General features: G+C 43.0%; 1 protein-coding gene across 1 annotated transcript in view; it reads right to left on the bottom strand.

Moving 5' to 3' along the window:
* Window positions 1-12832, bottom strand: part of CAMKMT (calmodulin-lysine N-methyltransferase) — a 410424-nt gene that overhangs the window by 6102 nt on the left and 391490 nt on the right. Inside the window, exon 9 of the mRNA XM_065890827.1 lies at window positions 9429-9492. Within this exon, the coding sequence (XP_065746899.1) occupies window positions 9429-9492 (64 nt within the window). The remainder of the gene's footprint in view (window positions 1-9428; window positions 9493-12832) is intronic.

Genomic DNA, 12832 nt, shown 5'->3' on the forward strand with positions numbered 1-12832 from the left:
ATGTCTTATCATTTTCAAACAATGCATGTAATAAACAATATGGAACTCAACGCTGGTTTTCTGTACAATACATACCTCTCTTGGGTCCACTGGTTTAAACCATCAACTAGATTTTAGAATAATGGGTCCAGGGCAGTGCCACCCACCTTGCGACTCCTTAGCAGCTGCCAACACACCTGCAACACAGCTCCAGAGCATGTGGCCACAGATGCCTGTAAATGTTAGTTTATTGTGCCCTGGAAATTCAGTACCAAGAAATCCTCCACAGAGATAAGTAACCACAATCCATTTCAGTTCTGCCACCAGCCTTTTCTGTGACCGTGCTGCCAGAGACAGAGCTACAGGATCTTGATTTCCAACTTCATTGAATCCTTCATAAGGGTCATCATTATGGTAAAACAGTTCCTCAAAGTTATTCGAGTGATTACTTTTCAAAGGAAGTGGTAAAATCAGGGCAATCAAGCTTTTCTAAATAAACCGCACAACCTTATCAGATTGTTGTAGTGGGGAGAGTGGGAGGACTCGAATAAAGTATATACGGGATTTCAGAAGACTCTCTGGCATGAAACTCTACAGCAACCATTTGCTAACTACTAGGTGCATGTGAGTTTTTCTTCTCCCTTGTAGATGTGCACAGAATGACTAAACTTCAGAATCTTCCTTTTCCTTTTATTTGTTTAAAAGATGACTGTATGCTTCTGTTAATTTCAGGGTTATACTTCACCTCTATGAAATACCACTTCAGGTTTTGAGGGAATCATGAAAATATATCCCCGTTTTTTTTTAAATAAATGTATTTATTTTATTTATTTATGGCTGTGTTGGGTCTTCGTTGCAGTGAGCGGGCTTCTCATTGCGGTGGCTTCTCTTGTTGCGGAGCATGGGCTCTAGGCGCACGGGCTTCAATAGTTGTGGCTCATGGGCTCTAGAGCGCAGGCTCAGTAGTTGTGGCACACGGGCTTAGTTGCTCCACAGCATGTGGGATCTTCCCGGACCAGGGCTTGAACCCGTGTCCCCTCCATTGGCAGGCAGATTCTTAACCACTGTGCCACCAGGGAAGTCCCTATCCCAGTTTCTTTTGAAAATTGGTTTACCATTCATACCTGCCAACTGTCTATTGAGCATCTGGGATGTGGCAGACACTGGGATAAGTGCTCTATATACATTCTCTCCTTTAGTCTCCAAACAACCAAACAAGGTAGAGATTCTCAGCTGCATGTTACAGAATGCTCAGAAAGGTTGAATCGCTGGCCAAGATGACACGCCAGTAAATGACTGGAAACTGACCTGACTCCAATGCCAATGCTCCTTCCACTACACGACATTGCCTTCTTATTAGTAATAGTGATGACAATAATAAATAATAAAAGCTACCACTTTGCTAGGTGCTTCACAAGCCTTCCCTTTAACCCCCTCAACAGTTTTTGCAACAACGTTGTACGGTAGACATTACATTTTACAGATGATTAAACATGCAGTGAAGGGTTTGAAGAAGAAGGAACCGTGTGGCAGAAAGGGGTCTGGACTTAAAGGGGATCTCCACCATAAAACACCGTGTCACCTCAGGAAAATCAGAAAAATAGTGTCATAGAACTGCTGAACTAGAAGGGACCCTGGAGATGACGTGAGTCCAACCTCCTCATTTTTTCAGATAAGAAATTCAAGTTATCTTAGCTGACCCACTGAGTTTTCTCACCCATGAAGTGGGAAGAACAAAGCCTCCCTTGCCTTCCACCCCCGAGCTCGAGCAAGTTGTGAGGGTAAAACGAGGTATTGAATATGAAAATAATTTGAGAAACAAGTTTATATAGATGTAAGAAAGACAGGAGCATCTACACCACCTAACAGTGCTATAAAAACTCTATCAACTCCCTCTCCTTCTCTCTTCCCCTCATTTAGCTGCAAGAAAACACACTGATACACTGTCCTGGACATCAAGTGTGTTTTCATACTGTGTTTACATAGACATGTATACACTCAGGCACATAATTACAGCATCACCAATCATGCCAGTAAACTTAAGATTCTGTCAGCTTTTCCAATATTCACTGCTATTTTCAGGCGGTTTTCAAACTTAGCAAAAATTCATTTTGATGTGAAACTAGATATAATACATGGTCTCAGCAGGGGAGCAGAAGTCTCCATAAAAAAAAAGAGGGAACGCTAGTAGGTCATTCTAGTCTTTTCTAAGAGCTGACTGCCGTTCTGGACTCTTGAATAATGGAAGTCATTTTATTTTAAAGTCACCTGCAAATATTGTCTTACCATTACAATCAAAGAGTTGATTTTTAACAGCTATTATCTAAATTATATATCATAATGTTTACAGGACTAAGGGGTTGTGGTTGGGTTGATGTTTGCATTCACAAAACACATGCTGCCCTCACCCCAGCCCTTTGTTGGTTAGGGTGAGCTGTAAGGTGACTGCAATTGAGCTTGTGTCTCAGTTTACCTGTCCTTCTGTACCCACCGCACCTAAAACAGCCGCCCTTCCCCATCCCTCCCCACCCACTCTCCCTGGTCTAGTTGTGTCCTTAGCCCTCATCACCACTGGCATACATCATAACCTTGTTCGTTATTGCCCGTCTCCTCCAGCTAGAATGTATGCTCCATGACAATGGGATCTTCTAATGTTTTATTCACTGCATTTTCTCAGTGCCTAGCACAGAGCAGACGATCAGTATTTGTCAAGAGAATAAACTAAATCTAGATATTGAATAATCTGAAAAACACAAGTCTCTGGGAATTCGAAGGCCACGTTCCATTGCTTATTCTTTAGAAAAGATTTTCTCCAAGAAGCTTTTACAGAGTCAGCGGCTATAATGGGATTTCAGAGGGCAGCTTTCTGTGCACAACACTGTCCCCACAAGAAAGAGAAAGAGCGAGCAGTAGTTTTAATCCTTAGTTACTCAGTTATGAGTTTCAAAATGTTTTCTTTTTCATTTCGTTGAATGCAGACACCTTTGAGATGTGGATTAATATTTAGGAGGGACAATAGGACATCATCCATTCATTCAATAAGCATCCACTGAGCCCTACTGGGTGCCAACATCTGCCCCATAATGAACGGTTTTAGAAGCCCCCCATATCCCCAGTGGAGGAGGACACTTTGTCTGGTACAGTCAGAGGAATACATCTTACAATTTAGGCTGCAAAAATCAAAACAAGAAAAAGAATATAGATTTCAAATTAGCCCATCACTTTAGAAAAATTATTTTCAATTTACCAAAGCACAACTTTCTCAGCATTCACAGTCACCGAATCATTTTAAACTCAGAATGAACACTCAATTGAATGTAAAATTTTGACTGATGAGCAGAAATTTGAGAGAATTCATTTATCCTTGGAGAGGAGAGAGGAGTAGTTCCACAAAACAACAATGATATTGTTTACATCGTAAGCTCAGTTGTTATTTTGCTAGACTAATCTATACTCATATATTAAAGGGTGTGCACGTCTGGAAAAAATAAGTCTTCTTCAGACTTATTTTACAAGTAATATGCTATGCGTTTTTCATTTCCAGGCAATAAACTATTAAATACCAATTACATGTTTAAGCTTGTGTTTATTTTCTAATCATTTCTTTACCTGGTTTCTGAGATGCTGCCTTTGTCTGCTTTCTCCCTTACACTTCCCTCAGTCTCTCAGTCCCCGACCCTGGCTTCTTTTTTTCCACCTGTTCTTTCATTGTCAGTAGTCGCCAGGGCTCTGCCTACTTTTTCTTTATGTTTTATACAGTTCTAGGCGATTGTACTGAAGTCCACAACTTCAACTATCAATTATGCATCAAAAGCTCCCAAGTACATAACTGCAGCATTCACCATTGTCCAGGGCCCACACCCAGATTTTCAGGTGCCTACTAGAGCTCTCCATGGGGATGTTCTGAAAGTATCTTTAACCCGTTCTGCCTAAAATTGAACTCAATATCCTTGGCCCAAACCTCTACACTTCCCAGGGCACTACCCACCTACCCATCCACCCATCGCTCTCTCTCTCTGTCTCTCTCTGTCTCTCTCTCTCACACACACACACACACACACATACACACACACACAGCTGAATACCTATTAAGTATGCCAAACAATTCTATACCCTTCACCTTCAAAATGAAACTGGAAACAAGGAAATCGTGACATTGCCTTTTAAAACCCTTGTACCTTATTCTATCCCCAGGGAGGCACTCCAGAAATGTTTGTTGAAGGAACCTGTCAGTGAACACCCATTCAGTTCCCTCTTCTCCGTCTTTAGGTCTTCACTAGCTCCTAACTGAACGATTCTAGGTAGAAGTTGGTCCACGGTAGACCCATGAAGAGCCTTGCTGCTTTCAAGTTCTTTCTTATTCCAAACCAGCTTTTATGTTGGCCGGAGTGATCTTTCTAGGACCCATACACTGCTCAAAAATGGCTCTCTATCTCCATTTCAGTGGCTCTCTATGACCCACATAATAAAGTCCCGTCTCTCCATCATCATGTTCTCAACCTTTCTTAAAGTGGTACCCAAACTAACTCTTTAACTTCACCCCTCACCCCTCCCCAACCCTAACCCCAAACCACACAGACACTCTCACACTCCAACCAGAGCAAACTCCTGCAAACACAACGTGCTTTTTCGTACTCTCCACCTGTGAGCACTGTCCCCTCCACCAGGGATGCTACTTTCTAGTCTCCTTCCTCTGAGGCTTAGAATGGCCTTCTTACTCTTCAAGAACAAAGTCAAATACTGCTGCGTCTATGGAACCCTTCCTTAGGCAGTTAGTTACTCTTCGTGCTGTATCCCTAGTGCTTACCATATAGCATTATAATCCCAAGGAGCTTGTGCATTAATCTGCCCCGGTAAACAGTGAGATTCTCAAAGTGCTCATTAGTCCTATTTATACCCCACAATCCCCAGCACAGTGCGAGGCTCAACAAATGTTTGTTGAATCAAGACGAGTTCAAATCTCGGAGCATCTCACGTTCTACAGAAGGTGTAAATTAGAAAAAAAAATCACACAACAAATAAAAACAGCACCAGGCCCTATATGATCAAGTGCTGGGCTGTTATAAGCCATTTTGCACTGTCCACTGTAATTTCATCTGTGTGTATGTTACATCTCCATGACCACATTATAAATTCCTCAGGGGCAGAGACTCAGCACTGGACGAACAACTGGGTGGACTTGCAAGAAGAACTTCTAAGGGCTAGGCTCTTGTTCTGAGGGTCTTAAAAACCATCTGGGGACTCTCTCTTCCTATACCTGGAGGGCCAGGTATGGTGGAACACAGTTCCTCACCAAGAACAGAGGAGGATTTGTTGGGCCTCTGACCCAACAAGCAGACAGGAACCAAGGGTCCTTCAGCACCATCTCAGTTCATGCCACTGAACCCACACGCACAAGGCACTTCCCTGAGATAAGCAAAAACAGAGGTTTGTACAGATGGGTGCAGAGGTGCTAGATTTTTTAAAAGGTGAGGAAATATGTCAGTAAAAAGAAAGTGCTCTTCTCAAATGAGAGTCCGTGATTTGCTTTTATAGCACGGCTGGCATGTAGCCAGGACTCCAGGAATTTGGCAGTCACTTAGGGCAGCTTCTACAGGAGGTTAAATGAATTCCACAGTGATAGCGAATTCTTGACAGTGGTTAGCAGCTATAACAAGCTGGAGATCTGTCCATATTGCACCCTCATCCATCTCCGCATGGTCCTGAGTAAACTCACACTAACTGGCTTGGCTCCCCTTCTTCCACCCAAAGCCATTTCAGAGGAATATGAGTAGATGCCATTTGTTGCTTGTCACTTCTGGACTGAAATTCAACTTGTAGGCTTGTGTGGCTGTATTTTAAATTACATCTGGGTCCTCTGATATCAGACATGGCTGATGGTCTTTAAGGAACACAGCGATAGGGGGTTACCTGTCAGCAACAAGAAGCCACTCACCGGAGGGAAAGAGGTGTGGGAGGGGAGGGACATATTTCTTGGAATGAGTAAAATGTGCTGGCTTCGTTCCTTTTAAAGATCTTTTCTTTTCTTCTTGTAAGTTTGCTAGAGAGTCCCTTGTAGCATTCTGGCAGGAGTCAGATGTTTTGACAGTGTCTCTCAACCAGTAAGTTGAGGAAAGTTTCCATCTGGGACAGGTAACAATCATTTCCTCCTGACATTTGGGGCTTCCTGTAATGACTTTCCAGGCATGGGTGCCCGTTTGACTGAGGATCTAGGCTCAGCCCTGGGATCTGCTACTGTTCCTGGTCAAGCCAGGAGCCCACCCTGGTGGCTAAGCTCTCTCAGAGGGCCACCTCATCCATGACCCCCAATATAAAAGCTGAAAAGCAAGGGGAACCCTCCCCTCCCTCTACTTTCTTTGCTTCTGGATCCTCTGACTCCAGAGAGCAGAGCTGCCTTAGCTAGAAATCAAGGAACCATACTCCCCAGTAACGACAGAAGCCATTTCTTCCCAAGCTTGACACCTGAACCTTTGCGTTGCAATGGTTTCATTTTGGCCACTTAGTATAATTTCTCTCAGTAGGGTTATCTGTACTAAAAAGTGTCATATTCATCCAGGTAGACAATCCCCCGGACCTCTGCAGAGCCTGCAGCAGGTATGCAGGACACGGGTGCAGAGAACTGCAGCAGGCCCAGTTATGTGTAGAAATCGTCCAAGTCCAGGTCGAGAAAAAAAAATTTTCCCCTCCTGCCAACCATTTCTCTGAGAACAGTTTTTGTGAAGAGCCCCCTATACTCTATACTCATCACAGCTGGAAAGTCTCCCTAACTCTTCAAGGTAATAAGAGCGAACACATATTCATTCAGAGTCAGTCATGTGCTAAAGCTTTCCAATGCACTGGCTTGTTTACTCCCCATTTTACAGATGAGAAACTGAGGCTCCGAGAGGTGAACCCAGTAAGTGGCTAGATAGTAAGAACGACAAGTTTTGTATGCAGGTATTTCTGATTCCACCCACTGATACTTTGCCTTCAGAAACTGGGCCCTCCTATGAATTCGAAGCACCCTGAGAACTTGTTTTGTCTCCATTGAGTCTGCTGAGCCCTGAATCACCAAGAACTCAGGATCCACCAGTGCACCTGCCCAGGTTGCTTCTCTGTGGGCCTCTCACGGCACCTTGAGCCTCTGGGCCACAAAACCATGGAGGAGTGGTCTAGGCTCAAGAAAACATTACAACATCTCAGATTGTAATAGACTAAAACCTTTAGTGTTATCTTAGTCTTGGACTGTGACTTCCATACACAGACACTCATCAGGGGGAGGTCCTTTGGAAGCAGGACAACAGCCCTGGGAGCTAAGAAGGAGAAGAGTGCAGTTATCCGCTGGGTGCCCCTGAGCTCTGGGAACCCTTCCAGCCCACTGGCATGGGATAGAGAGCTGCTGCTCTTCCCTGCTGAGTCCAGGTGACCCTTCCTGGGTCCATCTGGGTGGGGGCCCAGGGAGTGCAAACACCCTGCCTCCCCAGACCTCCCAATGGGGATGGGATCCCTGGGTGGGAACTTCAGTATGTCCATGTGCCATCCACAACTGGGATTCCCCCCTTAGGGTGGACCCCTGACCCCTTAGACTAGAACACCCCGCAGTCTGAGCAGGCCTGCAGGACAGGAGGGGCCTAAGCAAGGTCCCCTCCTCTCATTTCTAATGCTGCATTTTGATGTGGGCCCCTCTGATTTGGCCTCCCCACTCCTCACAGAGCATGAGGAAGTACTGCCCACTCTAGGGCCCTGCCTCATCCTTCTCCGAGTTAAGGGTGAGTATCAGCTGTCAGTAGGAGCACTGCTGTCCTCAGAGGAGGCTGCTGTGTGGAGCCCCACTTCAGACTAGGGGGAGCATCGTTCAGAGTTTAACTGAGGGTGCGGGAGAGCTGCTAGACATTCCAGTTCAATCTCCATTTAGATCTATTCATAGCTTGGGCAGTTTTCTCTCGTAAATCGTTCTCATGATTTACGATAGATCCTATGTAAATCATGCAAATCTGCTGCAAACTGGAGTATTTGTCACAAATAGGCTTTGAAGGCGTGTTGGTGATGAGTGAAGTACTGTTGGCGCACTGTGAGATCCAGGAGTCCTTGAAATTGTGTTTACGTATGATAGTATTCCTAGAAGCCTTTACGTCCAAGAATCTCCGTCCCCTCTCTGAAAATCCTGATCTTGCAAATGCTCATGAGAACCACCTAAGGCTAATGGGGGGATGAAGAGGCCCCCAATTCCTTCTGCCCTCAACTAGGGCTTCTCACTCAACCACGACAGCTACCATTAATAGCTTGGTGCACGCCCCTTCCTTGCCTCCAGACCTATTACCCACCTCACAGAGGGAATTGGGAAGGCCAATTTAATTTAATTGATTACCACTTACAAAGCTGTGGTTACTCCTCTGAGAGGGCTATTTAAAGTTTCTGAGGTATATAGAGATAACAAAATAAAAAGCAACAGTGCAAGGTAAAGGATGATTATCAAATTGCTCCGGGGACCTTCAATGTGAAAAAGATATAAAAGAAAGATTGAAAGGTATTAGTCTATAAGTCTCACTGAGGTCAGAAGACTAGAGCAAACCTTTTTTAAAAGAAGAGATAAAACTTTAGAAAATACTTCACACACACATACACAGTATAGTCCTTTCTCAGATAAATGTGAGTTCCTGTCTTAGACTACTTTAACATTGCTAACCTATTTTAAATTCCTATAGCACAGCAAGAGGCTCACATAGTTATAAGATTTTTTTTTTAATGCATGTGCTTTAAACTTGTTTTCTTACTTTAAATAGATATATATTAACTCTCTGTTTAGGCTGCAGGACCTCCTAGCTTAGTATAGCAGCCCCCCCAAATAAGAGTGGATAAAAACTCTGTAATTTACTCTCAGGCATAAATGGATATATAAATGTAAAAATGTGCACAATATTTTATGCCATGCTTGGCTTCATTGTGACCTAATGTTTATAATATGTAAATAACGGCTTCCTTTTAAAGCAAAGAACAGATTAATATACAGATTCATCTGAAGCCCCTTTATTTAATATAAACAGAAATAAAAAGAAAAATGTTGTTTTGCAATAAATACCCAAAGACAAAGGTAACCACTGAAGGGACTTAAAATGACAGAAGTCAACAGAAAACTTTCAATATCATCCTTCTACTTTAATATGAAGATATTGTTATCAAAGGAAAAGACTCAAGAAATTCTTTGATAAAAATCATCTCACACTATCTTTGAAGTGGTTTCATTTATTTTACTACCCACTGTGTTCCTTATCAGAAGGCCAAGGGTAAGAAGTTCCCTAGTTATGATTAGGAAAGAATCTGATGGATCAGAAGACCCAACTGAAGTTGGACATAATAAGTATTAAAGTATTACATGACATTAATCCTGCCATTCCATTACTCTCTCCATCTTTGTGCACAGACTAATTATTCTGAAGCCAGTGTTCAGGAGAAAATAGAAACATACTTACCCTGGGCTGGAGTAATCTCTTTATTGCAGCAACAAGGCTGGCTCTGTACTGGTCCAGAAACAGGCTGACATTGAGAAGAGAGCAGAATCCAGATTAAACTGGGTTTTCAAGTCTAATGATACTAATGGAGATCAAGACTAATTACACATGTTTACTCAACACTAAAAAAGAGAACTGTTTCCTTCCATTCAAGTGTCTCACTGGAATAAACAAAAGATACTGTGGTCAGTGTTATCCAACCAAAGTCAAGTCAGCAACATGCGATGGGCCACGATTCAACACGACAGGCCATGTGTTAGTGTGAAAGGGACAATTTCTAAGCTGCTGTTTGGGGGAAATCATCTGGTGGAGATGAAGCTCTCCCCACACTTGTCTGTAGACCTGTGCCCTCTGCCCACCGAGGGTGCTGTGAGGCCACCCTCCAAAAACAAACCACCAGCCCTATTACACACCAACCACAAAACAGCTCTCAGGTGGTGATAGTTTTTAGTGACTAGCAACAGCACTGAGGTTAGAGCCAACAAGTGACCTAGGAGTAAACAAAGACCAGGTTTAGGCAGTGTGTCCCAGAGACCATGGCAACTCTGGATTTTCCCCCTTGATCTCCATGTTGATTTTTTTCCAGTTCATGTGATTTTTCATTTTTCTTTTCTGGTTTGAGAATTTCTCTTGTTGCTCTGTCACCTCTTTGGCTGGATCAGTCTGACCGTCTTCACCAGGCCTTATCTTGGAAGTTTAGGACACAGTTTCCTTATCCAGGACTTGCAGGCTAGAACACTGGGTGGCCTTGTGCATCAGCTATCCCATGAGGGGCCTAAGCAAAGCCTCTACTCCCATTTCGAATGCTGTAGTTTGGTGTGGGTCCCTCTGATTTGGCCTCCCGCTCCCCAAACAGCATGGCTAATTACCACCTACTCTGGGGCCCTGCATCGTCCTCCTCTGAGCTAAGGATGAGTATCAGCTGTCAGTAGGAGCGCTGCTGGTGGAGCCACACTTCAGACAAGAGCAGAGCATAGTTCAGGGTTTCCTAGGCTCTGGCTCTGACCTTTCTGCTATATGACTTTGGGCAAGTCACTTCATCTGAGGCCTCAGTTTTCCTGTCAATAAGGGCAGGGCCCACCTCTGTGGCTGCAGTGGGCATCAAATGAATGATATATGTCGGTTGATGAATATTTGTTGATGACCTGCTGTATACTAGGGGCTGTTTCAGGCCTTGGAGATAAGCTGTGAATAAGACGAAGTTCCCATCCTCAAGGAGCTTCCAGTCTGTATTCATTTCTGCGTCACTAGGTCTGGCCCAGCATACACACAGAGAGGGGGCTCAGTGAAGAGTTACTTACTGCCTAACCGGCAGATCAACACAGTCTTTGAAATGGAGGAGCTTACGTAGGGTGGGTTTCAATGCCTCTAAAACAGGCTGTACGCACTCCTTCACTGGTCTTGCTAGGGAGGAATCAGCATTTAGGTAGGATGTTTCACCAGACCAGGTTCTCTCCTAAGTCTCTCACTTAAGAGGAGTGGGGAGAGCAGCTTTTTGTAGTTCTCAGTGCTTGGGTTTCACCATGACATGCTTAGTGGAAGTTTCTTCTATAAAGTTCTGCTTTGAGCAATGGAAAAAGAATCCTCTTGAGGTGAGCTAGAAGTGATCTCTAGAATGGGAAACTATCCACCAGGATAATCAGGATAGCCTGATTATTACCCATGGGAAAATTTCTTATTGCTCCAGAAAACTATGCACTTAAATCTTAGAGCACAAAATGTGTCTAATTCGAATGCTACAAAAATTTGCCTTTTAGCCATATTAATCAGTGGTTAATAACCAGTAAGGATCGATAAGAAAGGAATCGAATTGTATTTAAGTGTTTTGAAATTTTCTCTTCAGGACTATATACCTTATTGTTCAGTGAGGTAATACTATCTTAAATGTTAATAATTAAGCATTTTATTTTATTTTATTTAAAGAAGACTACCACTGTGAGAAAATACCTCTGTCAGTTACTTGGGTCTACAGGAGACCTGGCTGGTTGGGATACATAGCACCAAGCGAAAGACCATTCTCAATTTATACCTGTGCATCCTAAGAGCTGGTAAGATTGTTAGAGATAAATAATCAACAACTTAAAAGCTGAGCTCAAAACATAACCTTATGAGGGGAGCGGGAAATAAATTAGGAGTTTGGGATTAACATATACACACTGCTACATAAAAAAATAGACAAACAATAAGGACCTACTATACAGCATAGGGAACTATACTCAACATCTTATAATAACCTATAATGGAAAAGAATCTGAAAAAGAATATATATATGTATATATAAATAACTGAATCACTTTGCTGTACCCTCGAAACTAACACAACATTGTAAATTAACTATACTTCAATTAAAAAAGCATAACCTAATATAGTACTATTTCTACTTAATGTTGGCAATGGTGACAAAAATGTTAACCTCACAGCTCACTAGAAAATGCAGCTTAACACAGAGCACACATTCAAAACACAGTTATTTGAAAGCTAATGCTGTCTACTCCATCACTGCAAGTCAAATTTCCCAAAAGTAATTTTTGTAGTTCTCTAATAGGTCTTTATTCCAAGCAAGCTCACCTTTCTACTTAGCTCTGGTGCAGAATTTATAACGCTTAGTAGGATACATCCTATCAGCAATTTCAACGTGCTTTAGTGGGAGTGATATATAATCTCCTGAAAATTCACCCCTTAAATAAGTCCTAATGGGCTCAGAGAACAGCAGTAGCTTAAGTGGATCTATTAAAAAAGGCTGAGTGGGTCAGTGATTGGGATGAAGATACCATTTCAACTCTCCCTTCAGTTACTGATCAGAATACATAGACAGTCGGTCTAGTTTGGCCATCAAACACACACACACACACACACACACACACACACACACACACACACACACCTCTCTATATAATTCACTTGTGGAATCAACGCTTGCCTTGTTCCACTGATCTGAATCACAGATTATACGACAAAGGAAAGGTGCCAGGCCATTTTCATCGCTTCCCTTAGAATCAGTCAGGATTTTCTGCAGAGCACAGAGCAGCTCCAGCTCCTCTCATAGGAAAATTAATTAGTGCAGAGAACAAGGAGACATTTCTGTCAGCATCCACAGAGAGGAAAACCTCTATGTAATTTTCACGGTGAAACATGCTCAGTTAAATTCGCTGTTTTAGATTTAACTTTCGGCAGACGGAATGGCCTCTATCAGTCTTTAGCAACTGATTGCTGGGGGAGCCGTATTCTGATCTCGCTTGGTGCCACCCCTCAGGTACGAGATCTTTGACAATCTGTCTGTCTTCTCCGGGACTGAGTTTCCTCAGGTGTGAGGTAAGAGGGCTGACTACATTTGGGTTAAAGGTCTTTTCAGGTGGAAAGGTCTG

This window comes from Phocoena phocoena, chromosome 14, assembly GCF_963924675.1.
Source record: "Phocoena phocoena chromosome 14, mPhoPho1.1, whole genome shotgun sequence".
Lineage (NCBI taxonomy): Eukaryota > Metazoa > Chordata > Mammalia > Artiodactyla > Phocoenidae > Phocoena > Phocoena phocoena.